Source organism: Mchenga conophoros, linkage group LG15 (assembly GCF_057382185.1).
Source record: "Mchenga conophoros isolate Kocher_MC1m ecotype Shallow Benthic linkage group LG15, M_conophoros_male_GT1.1, whole genome shotgun sequence".
NCBI lineage: Eukaryota > Metazoa > Chordata > Actinopteri > Cichliformes > Cichlidae > Mchenga > Mchenga conophoros.
The window spans coordinates 8,839,468-8,865,246 of record NC_140540.1 but is presented as its reverse complement, the minus strand read 5'-3'; the positions used below and the strand labels follow the sequence as shown (position 1 = coordinate 8,865,246).

Genomic DNA, 25,779 nt, shown 5'->3' with positions numbered 1-25,779 from the left:
TAAAAAGCACTTGCAGCAACAAAAACATAATATTCCAGAAACAGGCTTTGCCAATCCGATCAGCTGTTTGTAACACTTCCTATGTCCATCAGCACGAACTATCGCATGTCCGCCATGTCCTGCCCGAAACCGGAAGTGATGTCATTTTGCGGAAATGTAGTTGTGAAATGCACTACACACAGGGACACACACGCACAGGTCTTTGTCTCCAGATGCCACATTTATTTATAGCGTCCTGCGTTATGACCGGCCACAGTCTGACAGCTGTTGGTCTCAGCTGATTTCCCGCTGTTCTCCGCTCCTCTCCCGTCTCACTATAAAAGGGAAGGAAACCATCATCAGTCCAAAACGCCATCAGCTGTTCTCACCTGCGTCTCCAGCACCGCCCCGTTGAGCTCACCGCACCACTCCTCCCCTGCAGCCGCGCCCGGGACCACACCTCCGCCACAGTAGTTTTTTACCATCAGGGCCTTATGAGCCTATACTGTTGTTTTTAAAAGTAATGTTTGACTTTATGACTTTCTGTGTCATTTCTGGGACGCTTAGGACTCATATTGCACTGCTGGAAATAGTTTATTTTGATGCATATGCTGTTTTTTTGCAAATTTGCATTTATTTTAGTTTTTCCTGCAGTATATAAAGTTGGTGTATTTCAAAAATAAAACTATAAAGACACTTAAAATAAATTTCCTGTGGTGGGAAACTATTTTGTGCAACTTTTTTGTATTTACTGTTTTGGGGGATAAGCCTCTTAAATTTCTCTAACTAGAAATATATGTTAAAAAAACAAAAATATAAAGTTTTTTGTAGTTTATTGCACTTTTTTGCAATTTGTATAATTACTATGAACTTAATGCATACATATTATTAAAATTTGGGCTATAATGGTTGTATTGATGTATATCAACTTGAAATGCTCCCAAAAATGGCACTACAGAATGTAAAAAAATAATATAAGCTCTGGCGGACTTGGTTCTATGGTAGGTCTTAAAGGGTTAAGTTCTTAATAAACTGCTTAATGGGATCTATTTGACAGCTTGTAATTTTTATTGTTAATGCTTGAATGTTTTTCCTCAGTTAAATCAACAGTAAATGGACCTGAGCTTTAGCACCAAAATTTCCTGGTTACATTTGGTGTAAGACTGTGTTTTGGGTTAAAATACACCTGTTGCTGAAGTTAACCACATTTTAAAGTTTCTTGGACATACGAACTGCCCAGTATGAGCTATTGTCTGAAAAGGGGGACAGCCATTAACCTCTTTTGGTTGCATTTCAGATAATGATGGACACTCATCAGCATACAGCATGTTGAAGATATCCTTAAAAATCTGATAATACTGGATTTAAAAAAAGAGTAAGAGATTGAAATATTCATTGCTAATACTTTAACGTGTGCCCTCAGGTAAACCACCAATAAGGCTTGTGAACGGCATTGACCGATGCTCTGGCCGAGTGGAGATTCTGCATGACGGCCGGTGGGGAACAGTGTGTGATGATGACTGGGACTTAAAAGATGCTGCGGTGGTGTGCAGAGCCATGGACTGTGGAACACCTCAGAGAGCAAAATCTAATGCCTTCTTTGGTGAAGGCCAAGGAGTGGTCTGGTATTCTTCTGTCAACTGTTTGGGTAATGAGACGTCCCTTGGGCACTGCAGGTATCGCCCCTCTGAAAGCTTTTATTGCAGCCACCGTGAAGATGCAGGAGTGATTTGTTCAGGTAAAAACTATTTTGTCATTAAATATTTTGTCTTTTTTTAATCTTTAGATATGACTTTGGAATTTTTTTTCTGATCAGAATTTCTGTTTTATTTATGTGGCGTGATTGAGTCATGGCAGGTCCAGAGGTCGTTGTTTAGAGCCATCTTTATTATATGCGGCTGCAGCTCTCGGCTGCAACCACACTTACACCAACTTACAACACTGATTCCCCATGTTTTAACAAAGAGGGCGTGATTGCAGATGCCGTGCAGGCGCATCCGCACGGCACCGCAGTCCACGGCCCACCACAATTTATATCACAGTTATTTCCATGACATCAGTGAGAATATTGTATGGATTTCAATTAATGCAATTTTCAGGCACCAACTAATTGCTGATTTTGTGCTCTTTGCTTTGTAGCTACCATTCGACTCATCAATGGGACTGACATGTGCTCAGGAAGGGTGGAGGTCCACTACGGTGAACACTGGTCACCAGCATTTAATATTAACTGGGGAATGAATGAAGCTACAGTGGTGTGCAGAGAGATAAATTGCGGAGATCCTGTCAAGATTTCAAGGTCATTTGGTCAAATTGAAGATTTGAGAGGACATGAGATCCACTGTAATGGTAGAGAGAGCTCTGTCACACAGTGTACATTTAGGAACTATACCAGATCTATCACCGATGGTATTGAAGAGGCCTCTGTGGTATGCTCAGGTAAGACTTGATGTTATATTTCAAAAAGAAAATGAATCCATGAAGTTCTTTATCAAACAGATCAAGTATGATTTTTTCCAATTAAAGTGTTGATGCAAACCATCAAATAAATATTTTTGTAGTCTAAACACATGTGTTAATCAGGTACAACCCGAGTTATAAATTATGTCACTATCTTCACATATGTGTGCTATAGCAGTGCATATATAGAGAGAAGACCAATAGGATTAGGCCAGCCAAAGCACACACAGACTATTCACAAACACACAAAAGAATTGGACCATATAAGATATAAGATGCTGTGCTTCAGTGCTGCACATGTTTCAGTCAGCTAGCTGGCCGCTACGATTTAGCATGAAGCTGCATCTTTGAACCTTTGTTTTTATATTGTTTTCCTCTATTCTTCACCCTTCCTTTACACAATTTTGCTATTCAATTGCTCTAAATTATTATTACACATAATAATAATGGATTGGATTTATATAGCGCTTTTCAAGGCACCCAAAGCGCTTTACAATGCCACTATTCATTCACTCTCGCATTCACACACTGGTGGAGGCAAGCTACGGTTGTAGCCACAGCTGCCCTGGGGAAGACTGACAGAAGCGAGGCTGCCATATCGCGCCATCGGCCCCTCTGGCCAACACCAGTAGGTAAAGTGTCTTGCCCAAGGACACAAGGACAAGGACAGAGAATCAAGGACAGAGAATCGGGAATTGAACCGGCGACCTTCCGGTTACAAATACACTTCCCAACCCCCTGAACCACGGTCGCTCAGGGGGTCAAAGTAATTCCTTTACTCATTGAGGTCAACTTGACCTTTTTGATACCTTTAAATGGACAGTCTACTTCTAGGTAGAACAAATGCAATATGGCAAATTATTTTATGCCTAACAAGTGATTTCACCATTACCAGCATTTAGCAAACACAATGTGAGACAACAGATGAATATTAACCACTTACAATGGTAAATGCTATTGATCTGATGATGCACTGATCACCCAGTGAGGGTAATATAGCCAAGGGTCAGCAACATTGAAACTATGAAAAGAGCAATTTCTGAGTCATTTTTGATGCTGTAAAACATATTCCATCTGTATGATGCAGAAATCATAGCTGATTAAGTCTAAAATGGTCTGTTGGTGATATGATTCATTTGTATTTTTTCTTTGCATTTTTCTTTGTATTTATAGATTTATGTTAGATTTATATAACAACTCTGCTTTCCAGGTAATGTGAGATTAGCCGGTGGATCCACTCGTTGTGATGGAAGAGTAGAGTATTTCAATAAAGGCCAGTGGGGGACTGTGTGTGCTGAATCCTGGGACATCAATGATGCAGCAGTGGTGTGCAGACAGTTGGACTGTGGGAGGCCCCATAAGCTTCTTCAGCTTGGCCCTGGTACAGGACAGACCTGGACAGATCAAATTGAATGCAATGGAAAAGAGTCTACATTGAATCAGTGTCAACAAAGACCATATCCATATCGAGACAGGACTTGCAACAACACTGTAGTGGCTGGTGTTTTCTGCACAGGTAAGAAAAACATACAAACCCAGTTCCAAAAACAAAACGTTTGGATCTTTTTAAAAATGTAAGTAAAGAATAAATGCAAAGATTTCCAAATCCATATTTGATTCACAATAGAACATCAAAAAGAATTTAACATCATCAGTGAAATTCTTTTTGGAAAACAAGCTGTGTCCTGTGAAGTAAAGAGGTGAGGGACCACACTGCTTATCAGTCTTTAGTTCAAGCAACAGCATCAGTATGAGGATGCATTAATGCCCATGAAACTGCCAGCTTGAAAATCTGGCAAAACACCAAAAATGCTGAAATCCAGATACAAGTTTGAGAGAAACAGATGCTTCCAGCAAGATGACATCTGTTTCCATGTATATTTCAGTGAGACAGTGCTAAACACCATACTACAGCTAATGTAGTATGCTATTCTTTTGCACATAAGCTTCATTGCTTCCTTCTTCTTCATTCCTTCATTTCTCTCCCAGAAGGCCAGCAACTGGTCTTCCTAGTTTGCAAATGTTTACAGACCGTTCATAGAAGACATGGCCTTGTTCCAACTTGCTCTAGAGTTGTAGTCAAATTTAAAATACACTTGGAATTTCTTAAAATGAGAACTGGTTGCAGGGGTCATTTTGAGCCCCTCCAGCATCAGCAGTAATAATGGTAAATAAATAGTCTTTTCAGTTCAGCTTTCTGTTGCTGAGATCAGCCAGAAACCCAGCCAGTTCTCCACACATTTGGGCACACACTCCCCTGCTCTGTACTATCCTGCTGTACCCTGGCTCTGCATCCCACAGGTGATATGTGGCTACAGGACCCTATATATTTATTTGTCAATCACATCTAGCTAGCTCTGTCTTAATTTTGAGCAGCTTTCATGACAAAAAGTGTGTAAACAATCGTGTTGTTAGACAAACCAGGTGCAGCAGTTGTGATTTTACATTAATTTCTATATGGTCAAAGTGACATCCTCAGCGGTTCCAGGTGCTATTAGTACTTTTATTTGACATACTCCAATTCTATACTAATAATAATGTTTAGATTACAATTTGTGATGTTAAAATTGTGCATTTTCTCAGACTGAATATTTGATATTTTCAAGATTGTATTGTGAATAAAATATGAATTAATCACTGAATTCTGTTTTTACATAAATTTAAAAAAAAATTTTATATGAAAAATGCCAAAGAGTAATATTGGCAGCTTAAATGTTCTTTATCATTTAAAAAAAAAGTTTAATATTGTCTTCTGAGTTTAACCGGTGTACAATATACCTAAATACATCACAGTTGTTTGTTGGTCATTCTTCCATACCTGTGGCTACATATTTAGTTTATTTGCCTTCACAGAAAGCTTGGCGGTGCGCTTGGTTAACAGTACTGATGAGTGCTCTGGAAGAGTGGAGGTTCGTCATGATGACCAGTGGCACACAGTGTGTGACACGGACTGGACTCTAAGTAAAGCTGGAGCGGTGTGTGAGTCGCTGCAGTGTGGACGTGCCGTGAAAGCTCATGGTGGTGCTGTTTTTGGCCGTGGCAGTGGGTCAGTGGTGGAGGCTAGCAATTCATGTTTCGGCAATGTGACATCTCTTCAGCAATGCTCAGTCGAAGGTTTTACAAGAGCAACCTGCGGGCATGAATATGATGCTGGTGTTCTCTGTGCAGGTAAATCCTTATTATTATGTTCAAAATTCAAACATAATTTTTTACGAGATCACAAACAGTATAAATTATTGCTGTGATGTGATGTCACCAACTGTGGTGGTGGTGGGAGGGTAACTGGTAAACTACACGCTTATTGGTTAATAATTACAAGTTGTTAGCCACTGATCATACTTTGAAACAGATAATGACTGAGATTTATGCACTTAATTTTTTTTCTCTTTTTTCCCAAGGGGTCACCAGAGCAGATGAATCTGTATTTTTGATTTGGTACTGACTTCAAAACAGATATTCTTTCACATTTAACCCTGCCATTTAATCTGTCTTCAAAAGGGCACTGGGATTACACTCACTTTCTCTCATTTTCATGGTTTCTGTTTTTTTCCCTAGTTTGGTTTTTTTTTTATGGGTTTATTATTTGGTGGGTTTCTTTCTACATTTTTAGCCTTTTGTGTCTATTAGTATTTTCAAGTGCGTCCTAGTTTAGTTATTCATATTTGTAGTTCTTAGTTCCTTGTCTAATTTTTTAGACATTTCCCTGTATGTAGTCTGTCTCTTCTCCATTTGTTTCCCTTTTTGTCTGTGTGTCTAGTCTGTCTCTCTCTATTCTGTACTTCCCGTCTTATTTTGTAGTCCCTCATCATGTGTGCTGTTTTCTGTCACTCTTTGTGTCCCCTTCCCCCTGTGTCAATTCCCTTGTCTACGATTGTGGTCGACTGAACATATGCATTTATGTTTTTTATTTTGGAATAGGCAGAACTTGCTCTCTTCCTCGCTGACTCTACATCTGTCGTTATGTCACACATTGACTCACTATTTCTTGCACCAAAACACACACACAATGCACAATGGGCTTTGAGGTAGCAGCCAAGAAAGATATAGTTTGTGTCTGTGAGCACCCATGTGTACACCTGTGTGCACATCTGTGTGCGTGAGTGTGCATGTATTCAAAATGTTTCTCCATTTAACGATCTGCTAGATGGTGTGGGGAGCCATATCCCCGTCCCAGAACAAGAAGCAGGCATGGAGGAGATCCAGGCCCCAAATATCTAGAGGCCCCCCAGAGTCCAAGAGCCCAGGGAGGACCATCGGAGGGGCAACCGCCCCACCCTCCTGGAAAGAACTGAGGAAAGCCACAGATGTTGGGTCACCCAGCAGTCCTGGTGCGGAATCCACAGGGGGCTGCAGTGATGTGTCCACGGGCTCCACCGGCAGGCAGCCGCACAAGAATGAACCGAGCCCTGGGCCCACGGAACGAGCCCCCCCCCCACCCCTGCCGAAGGGGCCCAACTGAGCCACAAGCGGCAGGCCCTGCCAAGCAGCCACCAGGAATGAGCCGGTACATACCTGAGCGCCCAGCCCTGGACACCGAGAACCTGCCTGAAACGCACCAACATCTGAGGGCATCAGCCACCGACAGGGAGCGTTGTGGGGGTGATAGGTCCCCACACCTGGGGGGGCCTGAGATATGTCCAGAGAGGTGGAGTCTAAGACCTGACATATAGACACAGACAAACAGGCACACACAGACACAAACATGCATTCCCACCCTCATGCACACATATACAAATAATTGGCACTCGCCCAATGTGGTGTAACGTTTGACCCATTATGCATACACTGGACACGACTGTGATGACAGCAATACTTTTATTTACAACTGTGGTTTTCGCTTTTCACTGGGACACAGACACTCCCTCTCTCTACTGTCAGGTCCGCTCTCCTCCTCCTCCGACTGTCACTGTGAACATATAAAGAGTCACAACCACATTCATATCCCAGCACACCTGTTCACCCCGCCCCTGCGCCACCCCAGGATCTCACTGCGTCACCCCTCCTCTGCAGCCGGCCAGAGACCACACCCACGCCACAGTGGAGACAAACAGAAATGGACACTGTACACACACACTCACACTCCCCAAGCATACTCTATCTATGTTTTTCCTCAGTTAAATCAACAGTAAATGGACCTGAGCTTTAGCACCAAAATTTCCTGGTTACATTTGGTGTAAGACTGTGTTTTGGGTTAAAATACACCTGTTGCTGAAGTTAACCACATTTTAAAGTTTCTTGGACATACGAACTGTCCAGTATGAGCTATTGCCTGAAAAGGGGGACAGCCATTAACATCTTTTGGTTGCATTTCAGATAATGATGGACACTCATCAGCATACAGCATGTTGAAGATATCCTTAAAAATCTGATAATACTGGATTTAAAAAAGAGTAAGAGATTGAAATATTCATTGCTAATACTTTAACGTGTGCCCTCAGGTAAACCACCAATAAGGCTTGTGAACGGCATTGACCGATGCTCTGGCCGAGTGGAGATTCTGCATGACGGCCGGTGGGGAACAGTGTGTGATGATGGCTGGGACTTCAGAGAGGCTGAGGTGGTGTGCAGAGCCATGGACTGTGGAACACCTCAGAGAGCAAAATCTAAGGCCTTCTTTGGTGAAGGCCAAGGAGTAATCTGGTATTCTTCTGTCAACTGTTTGGGTAATGAGACGTCCCTTGGGCACTGCAGGTATCGCCCCTCTGAAAGATTTTCGTGCAGCCACCGTGAAGATGCAGGAGTGATTTGTTCAGGTAAAAACTATTTTGTCATTAAATATTGTGTCTTTTTTTAATCTTTAGATATGACTTCCAGAGGTTGTTGTTTAAAGCCATCTTTATTATATGTGGCTGCAGCTCTCGGCTTCAACCACACTTACACCAACTTACAACACTGATTCCCCATGTTTTAACACAGAGGGCGTGATTGCAGATGACGTGCAGGCGCATCCGCACGGCACCGCAGTCCACGGCCCACCACAATTTATATCACAGTTATTTCCATGACATCAGTGAGAATATTGTATGGATTTCAATTAATGCAATTTTCAGGCACCAACTAATTGCTGATTTTGTCCTCTTTGCTTTGTAGCTACCATTCGACTCATCAATGGGACTGACATGTGCTCAGGAAGGGTGGAGGTCCACTATGGTGAACACTGGTCACCAGCATTTAATATTAACTGGGGAATGAATGAAGCCACAGTGGTGTGCAGAGAGATAAATTGTGGAGATCCTGTCAAGATTTCAAGGTCATTTGGTCAAATTGAAGATTTGAGAGGACATGAGATCCACTGTAATGGTAGAGAGAGCTCTGTCACACAGTGCACATTTAGGAACTATACCAGATCTATCACCGAAGGTATTGAAGAGGCCTCTGTGGTATGCTCAGGTAAGACTTGATGTTATATTTCAAAAAGAAAATGAATCCATGAAGTTCTTTATCAAACAGATCAAGTATGATTTTTTCCATTTAAAATGTTGATGTAAACCATCAGATCAATATTTTTGTATTCTAAACACGTGTTAATCAGGTACAACCCAAGTTATAAATTATGTCACTATCTTCACATATGTGTGCTATAGCAGTGCATATACAGAGAGAAGACCAATAGGATTAGGCCAGCCAAAGCACACACAAACTATTCACAAACACACAAAAGAATTGGACCATATAAGATGCTGTAAATAGGCTGTGCTTCAGTGCTGCACATGTTTCAGTCAGCTAGCTGGCCACTACGATTTAGCATGAAGCTGCATCTTTGAACCTTTGTTTTTATATTGTTTTCCTCTCTTCGTCACCGTTCCTTTACACAATTTTGCTATTGAATTGCTCTAAATTATTATTACACATAATTAATCCCTTTACTCATTGAGGTCAACTTGACCTTTTTGATACCTGTAAATGGACAGTCTACTTCTAGGTAGAACAAATGCAATATGGCAAATTATTTTATGCCTAACAAGTGATTTCACCATTACCAGCATTTAGCAAACACAATGTGAGACAACAGATGAATATTAACCACTTACAATGGTAAATGCTATTGATCTGATGATGCACTGATCACCCAGTGAGGGTAATATAGCCAAGGGTCAGCAACATTGAAACTATGAAAAGAGCAATTTCTGAGTCATTTTTGATGCTGTAAAACATATTCCATCTGTATGATGCAGAAATCATAGCTGATTAAGTCTAAAATGGTCTGTTGGTGATATGATTCATTTGTATTTTTTCTTTGCATTTTTCTTTGTATTTATAGATTTATGTTAGATTTATATAACAACTCTGCTTTCCAGGTAATGTGAGATTAGCCGGTGGATCCACTCGTTGTGATGGAAGAGTAGAGTATTTCAATAAAGGCCAGTGGGGGACTGTGTGTGCTGAATTCTGGGACATCAATGATGCAGCAGTGGTGTGCAGACAGTTGGACTGTGGGAGGCCCCATAAGCTTCTTCAGCTTGGCCCTGGTACAGGACAGACCTGGACAAATCAAATTGAATGCAATGGAAAAGAGTCTACATTGAATCAGTGTCAACAAAGACCATATCCATATCGAGACAGGACTTGCAACAACACTGTAGTGGCTGGTGTTTTCTGCACAGGTAAGAAAAACATACAAACCCAGTTCCAAAAACAAAATGTTTGGATCTCTCTCTTTTTTTTTTTTTAATGTAAGTAAAGAATAAATGCAAAGATTTCCAAATCCATATTTGATTCACAATAGAACATCAAAAAGAATTTAACATCATCAAAAAGTGAAATTCTTTTTGGAAAACAAGCTGTGTCCTGTGAAGTAAAGAGGTGAGGGACCACACTGCTTATCAGTCTTTAGTTCAAGCAACAGCATCAGTATGAGGGTGCATTAATGCCCATGAAACTGCCAGCTTGAAAATCTGGCAAAACACCAAAAATGCTGAAATCCAGATACAAGTTTGAGAGAAACAGATGCTTCCAGCAAGATGACATCTGTTTCCATGTATATTTCAGTGAGACAGTGCTAAACACCATACTACAGCTAATGTAGTATGCTATTCTTTTGCAAATAAGCTTCATTGCTGTAACTAACAGTGAAGTGTTCCAATGTTTTTCTTATGTTTATATTTGTAAGTTTCCTTTAATTGTGGAACTTTGTTTTGTAATTGGTGGTAGCGGAAGTAACGTGCAGCACGGACTGAGTTTGTGGTGACACTAGAGCAGAGAAGCATGGCGCTCTGTGAGTTCAGCTGCATCGTCCTACTGCTTTAAACTGGACTTAAGTTTAAAGAACACATAAGTTAAGTTAAGTTAAATTAAACCCAATTGTGGACTCACCGTTGAGAGGAGTAGCGGCTCGCGCGAAGAACGGACTTTCTCCCGTTTGGCTACAGCAGGCAATGAGGTGTGTTCAGGGTGCCTCTGTTAATTTCAGTTTCAATGAAAGTGCCATAAAAGGGCATTTATGTGTCTATACCTTTATTGTTTGGATTTACTGTGATAAGAGTTATTGTAAACATGTTGCTTATTGCAATCGTTTTCTTTGGGTAGTTCTCACGATGATGATGATGATGACGACGCTGAGTGATCTTGTCGCCGAACATTGAATAAATCATCTGTAAACAAGAACTTGTCCGCGTGGTGGCTAACGGGAGCTACAGTGAGAACTCATCTGCTCCTTGTGAGTGGGCGAGAAAGAAAGGAACATAAGTCATCTCTAGCGTGTCTACAAGGGTCCCCAAGCTCCTGCCAGAAGCCAAGAACGGGTTTGCTCATCCTAACAATTCAAAGAAAGGACATATTGATCTTCTCAAGTGTGCTGCAGAAAATTAACCTGAAGACCATTTGCAAGTTTGGATGCTTTAAAGTGTTAATAAGGGTGTCCTGAAGTGGCTTCATTGTAGCTGCAAGCAAGAAGGTTCAAGTTTACAATTGATCATGAGTTTGAAAAATATGTGTCTTTAAGGGTTGTTAGTGATTTCAGACATGTGTTTAAGGGTTATAAGAATAAGCTACTAAAGCAGTCCTGGATTTTATGCAAGGTTTTATTCAAAGGAAGTAACCAAGTTTGTTACAAGCTATAAGCAGTGTTATTTATGTTATCAGACTCCTTTACTTAGCCTAACATGTCAGTCACAAATCTCTCTAAACTGAGTGACAATCCTGAGGCAGAGACTGTGACCAGGCCTCAGCAAAACCCTCCACTGTGCAGTTCTCCTCTGCAAAATACAGATGGTCCACAAGAAGTTCGAGTAACATCAGATGTTCATCCATCAACAAGTAAGTGTGCGCAACAAAAAATTCAAAACCCACCTCGTAAAAGCCAGAGGTCAAGAACCTTAACTGAAAAGGGAAGAGGAATGTTAAACCAAAGGATTAAGGAGTTGGAGCAAAGTTTTAAGATCAAGTACGAAAAGTGGAAGGTTCTAGCAAAGGATGCTAACCATTCAATTTCTGACAATTGTTCAGATGAAGAGCTGCAAGCAATAATAAACAACATTAATACTGCTTCCAGCGAACTAAACACAGCATATGAAAACTGGCGTCAGGTGGACATTCCTGATAACAATGCACGCCGCAGAATTGATACTTGCGAGGAGGTAACAAGAACTGTTATTAAGACTGCACAAAGACGTTTGAGAGGAAAGGCACCAGTCAAACCACAGTTTAATGTAGATGAATCTTTTTTAATGTCTGAGAAATCATATGGCGTCAGTAAGCACTCACAGGTTTCCAGTCAATACAAACAGTCACACGTTGCATCAAGAGTCGCTTCTAAGTCCTCCAGTGCGTCATCCATGAGCAGACAAGAAGCTGCTGCTAAAATGGCTGCAGCCCAAGCAACACTGGAAATCCTTCATGAACAACAGTGTCAGCAAGCAGAGCTTCTGCAGCTGGAGGCTGAAGATAAAAGACAGATTGCAGAACAAACAGCTGAAGCCTGCAGACGACGTTTAAGAATGGAGGAAGAAGAAGCACAGTTACAAGCAAAACTTGAGGTTGAAAATGCTGCCAGGCGAAAGCTTTTGGAAGACAAACGCAAGGAACTGGAACGATTGGAAGCACTCAAACAGTTAAGGGTGGCTAAGGCAACCATGCAAGTGTATGAGCAAGAGCAAGATGAAGATTCAGAAGAAGAAATTAAGCAGTTACTGCATGGATGTAAAACTGAAAGCCAAAGGGAAGGGGACCGATTTCAGCACACAAGTCACATACATAACTCACCAGAGTTACACTTACCACAACAAGCTGTTATACATCCACAGCATGATGGTGGCATCGCAGCACTTGCCATGTTATTAGCAGATTCTATTAGTGCCAGTCGTCTTCCTATGCCAGAGCCGACAACATTCAGTGGTGACCCGCTAAAATATAAGAACTGGAAGGCTGCCTTTCAAACTTTAATCGAAAGAAAAAACATACCAGCCTCTGAGAAAATCTACTATTTGTGCAAGTACGTTAGTGGACCAGCTAAGAAGGCTGTTGAAAACTATTTCCTGTTAGGCACTGAGGCTGCTTATAAGGCAGCATGGGAAGTATTAGATGAGAGATTTGGAAACTCCTTCCTTATTGCCAAAGCCTTCAGAGACAAACTCAGTGCATGGCCCAGAATTGGCTCCAAGGACAGTCTGGAACTTCAGGAATTTGTGGACTTTCTACGGAGCTGTGAAGCTGCGGAAAGCCAGATTAAAGGTCTAGAGGTTCTTAATGATTGCAATGAGAATCAAAAAATCCTCTCCAAGCTCCCCGATTGGTTGACATCAAGGTGGAATAGGAAAGTGTTGACGATAGAGGAGGAGACTGGCAGATTTCCAAGCTTTAGCCAGTTTGTGCAGTTTCTCATAAGGGAAGCCAGGATCGCATGCAATCCTGTGACTTCACTCCATGCCTTGAAACAGTGCGATGGAGAAAAGGTCAAGCCACAACGAAACCAGACTCCTGCAGCTAAAGTTCTAACAACAAACACTGATGAGAAGATTGCTGCCAGCAGTTGTCTGTTTTGTGAAAGACCAGGCCACAGTCTGTACAAATGTAGAAAATTTTTGGAACGACCAATATTGGAACGACACAGGTTTGTTCAAGATAATAAGCTATGCTTTGGTTGCTTAAAGCCTGGACATCACTCGAGAGACTGTAAGTACAGAAGCACTTGCAGTACATGCCAGAAAAGGCATCCAACTTGCTTACACGATGATCAAAGAGAACAAAAGACACGAAAGACTGAAGGAATAAGGCAGGAAGCTAGACACAGAGAACAAAGCAATGAACAGCTAGAAGAAAGAGAAGCTATAGCAATAAGTGAAGCAACATCCAACAGAGTTCAGCATGACAACACCAACATTCAGACATCTACAATCATTCCTGTGTGGGTTTCAATGATGAAAGAGCCTGACAGAGAAACACTTGTGTATGCTCTCCTTGATACGCAAAGTGACACAACTTTCATTCTTGAGGAGGCAGCAGATTCTCTAAATGCAAAGGGGGAACAGGTCAAGCTAAAGTTATCTACTATGGCCTCTACAAACAAAGTTGTAGCTTGCCAAAGGATCTCTGGGTTGCAAGTTAGAGGATTCAACTCAGAGAAGAAAATAACTCTTCCTACAACCTACACAAGAAAGTTCATTCCGGCGAACAGAGACCACATACCCACACCAGAGACAGCAATGGCATGGCCCCATCTTGAGCAGATTGCAGATAGGATTGCTCCTCGTCAAGGGTGTGATGTTGGTCTACTAATTGGCTACAACTGTTCTCAGGCACTTCTTCCTAGAGAGGTGGTGTGCGGTGAAGAAAATCAACCATTTGCACAGAGAACAGACTTGGGATGGAGCATTATTGGACATGGCAGCCCATACGTAGACTGTGGAGACACTATTGGAGTGAGTCATCAAGTCATCACAAGGCAAGTGACACCGGAACTTCAGCTTCCATCAAGTCCCAAACAGGAAGTTCACTATGTATGCAGAACACAGATCAAGGAAGTCATCTCATCTGACATAATTAAAGCGCTTGAATGTGACTTTAATGAGAGAGTTGCTGAGGACAATCACTTCTCTCAAGATGACCTCCAGTTTTTGTCGAAATTGAAACAAGGAATCAAACACAAAGAAGATGGTCATATTGAGATGCCTCTTCCATTTAAACGAGAAAGGCCGAGCTTGCCAGACAATATGGTGTGTGCTATCCATCGCCTTAAGCACCTAGAAAGGAAATTAAGGAGAAACAGCAGATATTACCAGGACTACAAAACCTTCATGGAAGAGACCATAGCGCGTGGAGATGCTGAGAAGATCCCCAAGGCTGATCTCCACAAACACCCAGTGTGGTACATCCCACACCATGGTGTTTATCACCCGCAAAAGCCTGGGAAAATCCGCATTGTTTTTGACTGTTCAGCCCGGTTTCAGGGGACATCTTTAAATGATCATCTATTGACTGGTCCAGAGCTGACAAATTCCCTTGTTGGTGTCTTGTGTCGGTTTCGCAAGGAAAAGGTTGCAATCATGTGTGACATAGAACGTATGTTCCACCAATTTCACGTGAGGGCAGAAGACCAAGATTACCTCCGCTTTCTCTGGTGGGAGAATGGAGATTTAGAAGCACAGCCAGCAGTCTATCGCATGAGAGTCCATTTGTTTGGAGCTGCTTCGTCTCCAGGCTGTGCTAATTATGGCCTCAAACATCTTGCTGCAATGGCAAGGGGGAATTTCAGCGAAGCATCCGTCCGCTTCATAGAAAGAAACTTTTATGTTGATGACGGTTTGACTAGTGTATCCACCGAAGCAAAGGGAATCCAGCTAGTGAATGAAGCAAGGGAGCTTTGCAACACTGGCAACTTAAGGTTGCATAAGTTCATTTCCAACAGTAAGCAGGTGTTGTCATCAATCCCAAAGGAAGAGTGTGCTGGAGGAGCCAACAACTTGGATATGGCTCTTCATGAACCACACATGGAGAGAGCCCTTGGTGTACAATGGTGTGTCACATCAGATGATTTCCAGTTTAGAGTGGTGGTGAAAGAAAAACCCATGAGCAGAAGAGGGGTATTGTCCACCGTGGCCTCGGTGTTTGATCCGCTTGGCTTTGTCGCACCTTTCATCCTTTTAGGAAAGAAAATCCTCCAGCAAATGTGTCTCGAGAGAGTTAGTTGGGATGATCCTCTTCCAGACCATCTGCTGCCCCAGTGGGAATCCTGGTTGAGAGGACTGCAAGATCTAGCAACCATAAAGGTACAACGATGCTACCTACCAGGAAGCTTTGGCAAAGTTGTGAAATACGAGCTGCATCATTTTTCAGATGCCAGTGCCTCAGGTTATGGAGAGTGCTCATACCTGAGAGTAATAAGCGCATCGGGAGAAGTGCACTGTTCCCTCGTGATGGGGAAAGCAAGGGTAGCTCCTTCAAAGGTAACAACTATACCAAGACTTGAGCTCTCTGCAGCAGTGGTGGCAGTGCGCACAAGTGACATGCTCCAGAGAGAGCTTGAAATGGAAGGCCTGCAGGAATACTTTTGGACTGATTCAAGGGTTGTCCTTGGCTACATCAACAATGATGCAAGGAGATTTCATGTTTTTGTAGCAAACCGTGTCCAACGTATCAAGCAGAGCACACATCCTGACCAATGGAACTACATTGCTTCAGAAGACAACCCCGCTGACCACTCTTCTAGGGGACAGACAGCAGAACAGCTCAAGGCATCTAACTGGTTTAGAGGTCCAAATTTTCTGTGGCAGCTAAACCTCCCAAGTAGTGTGTTCACAGTGGGAGAAATATCAGAAGATGACCCAGAGTTACGAAAGACTCATGTCCACAAAATTCACTCAAGGGAAGAGAGGTCACTGCTAGATCGTCTTGAAAGGTTTTCAGATTGGGCAAGAGCAGTACAAGCTGTAGCCATACTGAAACGCAGAGCAAGGGCAGCTAAAGGCCACAAACCAAGGTTTAGTGAACCCACCACTTTGCAGGAGCGTAAGGAGGCAGAAGTTTTTCTCATCAAACTGGTTCAAGCAACACACCTTGCTGAAACCATGAAGAGTCTCAAGCTTAATGGGCAAATCAAGGCAATTGACAAGGCAAATAAATTGCACAAATTAAACCCATTCCTTGATGAGCAGGATGTACTCAGGGTTGGAGGGCGCTTAACAATGTCCAGTCTTCACCCCCATGTGAAACACCCAGCTATCCTTCCTAAAGGAAGCCATTTGGCAACACTGCTCATCAAGCATCATCATGAAAAGGTGCAGCACCAAGGTCGAGGTATGACTGTTAACGAGCTGCGAGCCAATGGTGTTTGGATTCTTGGATGCAGTAAGGCAGTCTCCTCTCATATTTACAACTGCACAAAATGCAGGAAGTTTAGACGGAACACTGAAGGACAAAGGATGGCGAACCTCCCACAAGAACGCACGGAGTTGTCTCCACCCTTCACATATTGTGGGATGGACTGCTTCGGGCCTATCTATGTCAAGGATGGCAGAAAGGAGCTTAAGCGTTATGGGCTTTTACTCACATGCATGTGCTCAAGAGCCATACATATTGAGATGCTTGAGGACTTAACAACTGATGCATTCATCAATGCCTTGCGTTCGTTTATTGCATTGCGTGGAAGTGTCAGGCAAATTCGATGTGATCAAGGCAGCAATTTCATTGGTGCAAGGCACGAGTTCGCTGAAGCCATGAAGGAGATGGATGGAGAGAACCTCAAGAAAATTGGATGTGAGTTTGTTATGAACACACCATCTGCAAGTCATAAAGGTGGGGTTTGGGAACGCCAAATACGCACCGTGCGTAGTGTTCTGGCATCCGTTCTCGACCAAGCAGTTAAAAGGCTCGACAGCAGTTCGTTAAGAACCTTCCTCTACGAAGTTATGGCAATTGTGAATAGCAGGCCATTAACATCAGAGCATTTGCACAATCCATCTGGTCCAGAACCCTTGACACCTAACCACATTCTGACAATGAAGTCAAGCATTATTCCCCCACCTCCTGGAAAGTTTATCAAGGAAGATGTGTACCTGCAAAAACGATGGCGCAGAGTACAGTTCCTAGCCAACAGCTTCTGGGAACGGTGGAAAAGGGAATATCTGTTGAATCTTCAGAGCAGACAAAAATGGAACAGAGCAAGACGAAATGCGAAAGTCAATGATATTGTGCTTCTCAAGGATGATTCTGCTCCACGTAGTCAATGGAAGATGGGAAGGATCATAGATGTCTATCTGGGACAGGATGGAAAGGTGAGAAGTGTGAGGTTGTTGATCAGTGACTCAACTCTAGATGCTAGAGGAAGGCGCACCACAAAACCAACCTATCTGGAGAGACCTATTCAAAAGACTGTAACTCTACTGGAGGCTAATTGAAGAGTCACTTTGCCAATCCACAAGTTCAATTAATGTTAAATGTGATTTCTTGTTATATCCATACATGTTACGTTTATGGGAAAATCACAGGTGATTTGGTGGGAGTGTAACTAACAGTGAAGTGTTCCAATGTTTTTCTTATGTTTATATTTGTAAGTTTCCTTTAATTGTGGAACTTTGTTTTGTAATTGGTGGTAGCGGAAGTAACGTGCAGCACGGACTGAGTTTGTGGTGACACTAGAGCAGAGAAGCATGGCGCTCTGTGAGTTCAGCTGCATCGTCCTACTGCTTTAAACTGGACTTAAGTTTAAAGAACACATAAGTTAAGTTAAGTTAAATTAAACCCAATTGTGGACTCACCGTTGAGAGGAGTAGCGGCTCGCGCGAAGAACGGACTTTCTCCCGTTTGGCTACAGCAGGCAATGAGGTGTGTTCAGGGTGCCTCTGTTAATTTCAGTTTCAATGAAAGTGCCATAAAAGGGCATTTATGTGTCTATACCTTTATTGTTTGGATTTACTGTGATAAGAGTTATTGTAAACATGTTGCTTATTGCAATCGTTTTCTTTGGGTAGTTCTCACGATGATGATGATGATGACGACGCTGAGTGATCTTGTCGCCGAACATTGAATAAATCATCTGTAAACAAGAACTTGTCCGCGTGGTGGCTAACGGGAGCTACAATTGCTTCCTTCTTCTTCATTCCTTCATTTCTCTCCCAGAAGGCCAGCAACTGGTCTTCCTAGTTTGCAAATGTTTACAGACCGTTCATAGAAGACATGGCCTTGTTCCAACTTGCTCTAGAGTTGTAGTCAAATTTAAAATACACTTGGAATTTCTTAAAATGAGAACTGGTTGCAGGGGTCATTTTGAGCCCCTCCAGCATCAGCAGTAATAATGGTAAATAAATAGTCTTTTCAGTTCAGCTTTCTGTTGCTGAGATCAGCCAGAAACCCAGCCAGTTCTCCACACATTTGGGCACACACTCCCCTGCTCTGTACTATCCTGCTGTACCCTGGCTCTGCATCCCACAGGTGATATGTGGCTACAGGACCCTATATATTTATTTGTCAATCACATCTAGCTAGCTCTGTCTTAATTTAGCTCTCACGACAAAAAGTGTATAAACAATCGTGTTTTTAGACAAACTAGGTGCGCAGCAGTTGTGATTTTACATTAATATCTATATTGTAAAAGTGACATCCTCAGCAGTTCCAGGTACTATTAGTATTTTTATTTGATGCACTCCAGTTCCGTAGTCAAAGGAGCTTGCAAAGAAAGGCGTCTGGACTTCTTTAAGTTGCTTGAAGACGTTTCACTTCTCATCCGAGAAGCTTCTTCAGTTCTAAGGTCAAATGGTGGAGAGTCCCAGATATAAACCTAGTGGGAGTAACCCCCCACAGAGGGACAAAAGGACCCCCTGATGATCCTCTAATCGCCTGAGCCAAGGTATGAAACTGGGTGTGGGTCCCAATCAGCCAGAGTTTCGGGTGTGTTCATTGTGAAACCTGGCCCCACCTTATCATGCGAATTCCTGAGATCAGATGGCCCAGGATGTGAGTGGGCGTTAAGGCGTCTTGGAAGGGATCTCAAAACTGGATTATAGAAGGCAGAGAGTTGGTGTCGTAAACCACCGCCTCTGTTCAAAGATGGTCGCTCACAGTGGACATAGATGGCTTCTTTCACTCCTCTTTCAAACCATCGCCTTACATATCACCGCCTTTACCCAGGGGATGCCATACCCTGCATCTATGGACTTCCTAAAATCCACAAGGAAGCTGTCCCACTCAGACCCATAGTCAGTAGCATAAACTCAGCCACTTATAACATTGCTAAACACCTTGCTACCATCCTTGCTCCTCTTGTGGGGAACACCCCACACCACATCAAGAACTCCACCGACTTCACCGACAAGGTCCAGAAACTTACCCTGGATCCAGATGAAACCATGGTGTCCTTTGATGTAATCAAATCAAATCAAATCAAATCACTTTTATTGTCACATCACATGTGCAGGTACATTGGTACTAGAGATGGCACGATACCACTTTTTTATGTCCGATACCGATACCGATATCATAAATTTGGATATCTGCCGATACCGATATGAATCCGATATAGTGTTTTTTAATCAACAAAACTGTTTTTTAAATATCTTGCTGCATTTTGTATAAGTTCATACTCAAGTTTAAAACAACAACTACACTAAAGCTATTCTGTTATACCTGTATGCAAAAAAAAATATTTCATAGTTCAGCAATACTGATCAATCTAATAAACTTAAACCTACACCATCCTCCCTATTCTGGTATTTTAAAGAGTACTTAGCATAAATATTAAGCAACCTAACTAATAGGGTTCCAACTCCCAGCAACAACAAAAATAAATAAATAAAAAATAGGGAACCACCCCTCACGCTCCACCTCATGATGCTTAATCGACGTAATCAACCTTAATTTGATGCAGTGTGAAAAAAAATGCACAGAAATCAATTATTTTTCAAGAAATATTAAATAGATTCAACATCTTTCTTCAACAAAATTGCAGACTGCACAGATGGTACCTTCCCAAAGGAAAAAGTACTATAGCTTACTAGGGTATATTAGACTTAACAGTTACTATATACAATAATTGACTTCTATACATTTTACATCAGATTAAAACTTTGGGTGTAAGATTCAGATAAATATTAAATAATTAAAAGCTCGACATTTTAAATGAGAATAAGAAAGAAAAGTATGTCTTTGTGCCCCCTTTTCCCTGTTAATGCCCTATCGGCCCCCCTGGCTAAACTTTGCTAGATCCGCCCCTGCACAGTTACCAGCGTCAGCTACGTAGAAAAAGATCCTGGTGTAGAAAGTAATATTAAATACATTCTAGCAACAGCTGATCAAGCTTAAACGTGCTGCTGTTATTCAGCCGCTGGTTTCCTCTTTCTGGTGCAAAGTGGACCAAAAACAAACAAGAGAGACGGACTCGCAACAGAAAAGCCGATCAGCTGATCATTAAGCAGTTTCATGATTGAAGTAGCAGCAAGAAGAGGCAGTCGCTTGTTAAGCTTAGCAGGAATGCTTTACAAACATTCAGAGATGGACTTACACACTTGCTTTACTTCTCTCGGGGATAACTTTGTCGGAGATGAAATGCCGGGTTGCTAGCGAAGCTCCAAATGCTATCCAGACCACCGACAGGTCCCGCATGCCAGAGCCGCTAGTGATGTGCGGATCGATCCTGAAATATCGATTCCTCCGATACCAGTCATTTATGTTCTAGAATCGATTCTCACATTAAAATATCGATATTTTTAGTAATTTAGGGTTAATTTGTAGTTTATCATTAACAGCAACACAGTGGAAAGAAACTATAACATTCGGATTGTCTACATTCAAAGGAACTACTTCCTCTTCCGCCTTTCATAGTCATGTGCGAAATACGGCTGTATAAAGTTTAATTTAATTTAATCTAATCTAATAACTTTAATCTCAGCCAAACCGATTTACTCACGAACAAACAAAACACTGAAAAAGCCAAACAATAACATTTTTAAGTTATCAAAGTGACTTATATATCATGTTTAACCCGAGTAGTGAAAGCCCGCGGGGGTTTGAAGACGATGTGTCGATCGGCTCAGATATTTGAAGTTTACACAGCTACATTCTCACCTGAAAACATGTTAAAAGTTTGGGTTTTTTTGCGACCCACAAAGAGAAATAAGAGTAATATTAAAACTAAGTCGCTGCCGCCATTGTTGGAAACTAGAATTGGCTTGGCCGCGCTATGAATTCTGCAATATGGTTTTTCAATTTTGTTGTCCAGGTGGAAAATTGGGAGAATGGTGGCTCCGGGATTCTCCCGGAAAAATCGGGAGGGTTGGCATGTATGGTTGTGGCAACATCACTAACCTTGTCAAACACCTCAGAGTAAATCATATCACAGAATATGAGGCACGTATGTTGAGACGAACTGAAGAGGAGGAGAGGGACAGGTGCTGCTAGGGCGAGACACACTCTCTCACAGAGTCCTTTAGTGCTGCAGGCAGGCAAGGTATTCAAATAATAATAATAATAATAATGGATTGGATTTATATAGCGCTTTTCAAGGCACCCAAAGCGCTTTACAATACCACTATTCATTCACTGTCACATTCATACACTAGCGCACAACTTCAGTTTTTTTTATTTCTATGTGATGAACTCTGCATTATTAAGTGATAAGAACAAGTAATCTGATGTCCTGTAATCATTATGACGCTATAATTTGAGATACAATAAATAAAATATGTTTTTTTGTATAAAGTATCGGTATCGGATCAGTATCGTTGATACCACCCTGAAAAGTACTTGGTATCGGATCGGAAAGGAAATCAGTGGTATCGCACATCACTAAGAGCCGCTCTATCACGTGATGCATACTGCTCCGACGTGCTAACGTTCTGAGGCGAGTTACGGCGTGTTGCAAGTTTTGTGAGGTGCTTTCGTGATATTTAATGGATCGGATTACATTTTTTATTTTTCTCCGATATCCGATACGCAATATCAGATCGGTCCATCTCTACTAAATACATCACAGTTCTTGTATTTATGTTGTATTCTTCCATATCCTGTGGTTGCATGTGCTCTTTATTTGCCTTCACAGGAAGCTTGACTGTCCAGTTGGTTAACGGTACTCATAAGTGCTCTGGAAGAGTGGAAGTTCGTCATGATTCCCAGTGGCACACAGTGTGTGACACGGACTGGACTCTAAGTAAAGCTGGAGTGGTGTGCGAGACTCTGGAGTGTGGACGTTCCATGAATGCTCCTGGTGCTGCTTTTTACGGCCCAGGCAGTGGACCAGTGGTGGAGGCTAGCTCTTCATGCTTTGAGACTGTGACTTCTATTCAGCAATGCTCGGGCAAAGGTTTTACAAGAGCAACCTGCGGGCATGAACATGATGCTGGTGTTTTCTGTGCAGGTAAAGACTTTTATTATTATATGTTAAAAATTCTGGCACATTTTTTCTTAAGGTCATAGACATTATGAATGATGAGGGTAACCCTAACTTTCATCAACCGCTGCCCTGATGTTCTGTTATGGAGCTTTGAGATAAGTGTTTTCACCATCACCGTCTTGGTGCTTTGATACCCCCAGCGCTGGGTTACACTAACTTGTGACCTTGTTTTGCTGAGTTTGTTATGCGTACCACTCGCAAACTGGGAATATTTCACCTGTAAGGCAAATGTTTTTACCAGTATACCTGAATGACTGATACCATGAATTCAGAATGAAAGTTTTCATAGGCATCAAGTTAGAACTCATTTTCCCTCAAACTTTGGTAGGATAGGAGGCATTTTGCAAACCACAGATGTCACTTTCTGGTGGCTGTTAAAAAGCATGTAGGTTCATTTTTAAGAACCTGAAACTAATTTGATGTTTTGTTTTAACGTATGAGACAATACACAATATAGAGGAAATTCATCAGTATTTGATTCCACAAAAACTGAGGCATGAAAAATTGTGATTTCATTTGCACAATGCAAATAAATGCTTAGTTTGTTATTTTTTGAAAATACAATGTTTTTTACATTATCCTGAACAGATAAAAAAAAGTCTACAGCACTTTCATGCTTGTAAGTTAAGGAAGTAGGTAAAACCAAGAGCTGCTTGGTATAATTTGTTATAAATTGGTATATGTAAGCTGTAGAGGTGCTTACAGGTATGTTTTGTAAAAGCCAGGGTTGGCATTTCTTCCTTCACAGCTACCCTAATGTAGTTCATTAGTTTCTTATCTTACATACTATATACCTGAGTAGTATACACATTTAATGTTTCATTTTAAATAAAAGTGACTAAATGCTATATAATATCCAAGTAATATTACACGTAAGTAATTGTTATTCGTTGAAAATCGAAAGAGTCTGTTAGCTGCATCTAAGCTATATGATCTACATATTAATGTGAAAATATTGTACAATATATTGTGCGCACATGTACAGCACAGATGTCTTTTGAGAACTACATGTAGATGTTTGTTTTAAAGATGTCCCTTTGAATTTGTATTCACTCTTTCTGCTCTGTTATGCAGAACAAGTCCGGTTGGTGGGTGGCTCAGGTGAATGCTCCGGCAGAGTGGAGGTCTTCTATAAAGGACAGTGGGGAACTGTGTGTGATGACTTTTGGGAAATGAGAGATGCTGATGTGGTATGCAGACAGCTTGGATGCGGTCATGCCATTTCAGCACCTGAAAGTGCTCATTTTGGTAGAGGCACTGGCCCTATATGGCTGGATAACGTAGCATGCTCAGGCCAAGAGTCTGCACTTTCACACTGTTCACATCCTGGTTTTGGACAAAATAACTGTGAGCATAATGAAGATGCCAGTGTTATCTGCTTAGGTAAGAGGCATAGCTCATTTTGAACTGACAAATTAGCTCACTGCTTGCCATTTGGTTAATACATAACAAACATTTAATTTCTGTTTCTGTTGCTCTACAGAAGCCTGAAATCACAATGAACCCTGCTCCAGAGGTAAACTGGAGTGACGGAAATGAAATTATCTACATTATAATAAGAGAACACATGTGTTTGATATTTCTCCCATAAATTCTCAGATCACAAATCTTCATCTTCCCTAAAGTAGATATTAGGTCATACTGCTGTGAATATCAAAAGAAAATGGAAATGGAAATCCTCATGGAAATGCTTCTGACTTATATTGACTATAAGTCGATATAAGTACTATAAGTACTATATACTATATTGACTATAGATCAGTAACTTTGTGCTTTGTTTGCTCAGTTTTGTATAATTGTTGATAAATTTAACTATTTCTGATATACATACCATGATAAACAACTTTTTTGCCTTACTGGAAAGGCCCAGCATCTCCCTGGTGTCACCTAGTACAATGGTGATCTAAAGTTGACACAATATCAGTCACTTGAGGCAGCACCTTCACTTGCCTCTGTTCATTTCATACCTGTGAGTTCTGTACAATAGAATATGACACCAAGGAGAGCAGATCTCTCTCTACAGTGTTAGCATCTCCAAAAAGTCCTTCTGTTCTTTTTCAGTTAGGACCCTCTATATCGCTGCAATATAAGCCATTTATTATAGACCTTAGGGTGACTTTTGTGATCTGGCATTATAAAAATAAAATGTAATTGAATTACATATGGTTGTCCTTCCTGATTTTCTTGCTGATGATCAGCCAATAAAGTGCATTTGATTGACTGATTAACATCTGGCTGCCTCTCACACTCTTAATTCCTATGGAAGCAGTAAGAATAAACTTGGAGGCTGCTTCTGCTGTTTGGGTTAGCTTTTGTTAAATAAACGGCACACAGTGTAATATGTCGTGTTCAGCTGAGGTTGAGCCTTCAAATGGAAAGAGAGTGTACTTTATTTTTCATGACTGTTTTTTCAATGCATGTGTGTGTACATACACACACATCATGTGTGTGTATGTACTCCATGAGATGACACAGTACTCATGGAGATTATTTCAGCAGGATGCACTGTGTCTCTGAGGCAAGTGGACAAAATTGAGGCACTTTTTATTATTTATAATAAACCAGATGCATCTTCTGTTCATGCAGCTAACAAAATAGAACAGCATATTAAGGGGGATGCTTTCTCGAAAACAAAGAAAACCAGTCATCCAGTATCAGAATATTCATTGTACTGTGTCCCTGTCCCTGAATCTCTGAGGGAGAGCCCAGCCATCCTTTGGAGGAAGCTCATTTCTGCTGCTTGCATGTAATTTCAAATGTTGCATTAGAAATTACCTGACAGTTAAAAAAGAACAAAACAAACATTGCTTCCTTTATGGTCACTCCTGTTCTGTAATGCTTATCAAATGTTATATGGTACCAAGGCCACAACTTAGGCACACGTGCACTTCTTCCGGACCGGCCCACTAACCAAGAGTAACGAACCTGTATTGAAGAGGAAAGAAGTAGAAAGTACAGATATTAATTTAAAAATGTAGAGAGTAAAAGTAGAAAGTTGTCAGAATAATAACTACTCATGTAAAGTA

The 25,779-nt window shown here is 41.4% G+C and overlaps 2 protein-coding genes across 4 annotated transcripts in view; both read left to right on the top strand.

Annotated features, from left to right (window-relative positions):
- Window positions 1-24,914, top strand: part of LOC146557705 (scavenger receptor cysteine-rich domain-containing protein DMBT1-like) — a 57,692-nt gene extending 32,778 nt beyond the window's left edge. For 2 of the 3 annotated variants that reach the window (XM_085247822.1, XM_085247821.1), the window contains 10 exons: window positions 1,403-1,717; window positions 2,119-2,418; window positions 3,650-3,955; window positions 5,293-5,607; window positions 7,878-8,192; window positions 8,530-8,829; window positions 9,738-10,043; window positions 22,403-22,717; window positions 23,828-24,136; window positions 24,237-24,914. In XM_085247822.1, the coding sequence (XP_085103948.1) occupies window positions 1,403-1,717; window positions 2,119-2,418; window positions 3,650-3,955; window positions 5,293-5,607; window positions 7,878-8,192; window positions 8,530-8,829; window positions 9,738-10,043; window positions 22,403-22,717; window positions 23,828-24,136; window positions 24,237-24,244 (2,789 nt within the window). In that variant the 3' untranslated portion in view covers window positions 24,245-24,914. The other variant, XM_085247823.1, reaches the window with a different exon arrangement.
- Window positions 14,519-19,232, top strand: LOC146557706 (uncharacterized). The gene is made up of 2 exons (XM_085247827.1): window positions 14,519-18,195; window positions 18,342-19,232. The coding sequence occupies exon 1, from the start codon at window positions 14,541-14,543 to the stop codon at window positions 17,766-17,768; it is 3,228 nt and encodes a 1,075-aa protein (XP_085103953.1). The 5' UTR covers window positions 14,519-14,540; the 3' UTR covers window positions 17,769-18,195; window positions 18,342-19,232.
- Window positions 24,915-25,779: the final 865 nt, after the last annotated feature.

Excerpts from the sequence above, each read along its gene's own strand:
- LOC146557706 (XM_085247827.1), top strand. The coding sequence starts at position 14,541 with ATGCCTCTTCCATTTAAACGAGAAAGGCCGAGCTTGCCAGACAATATG.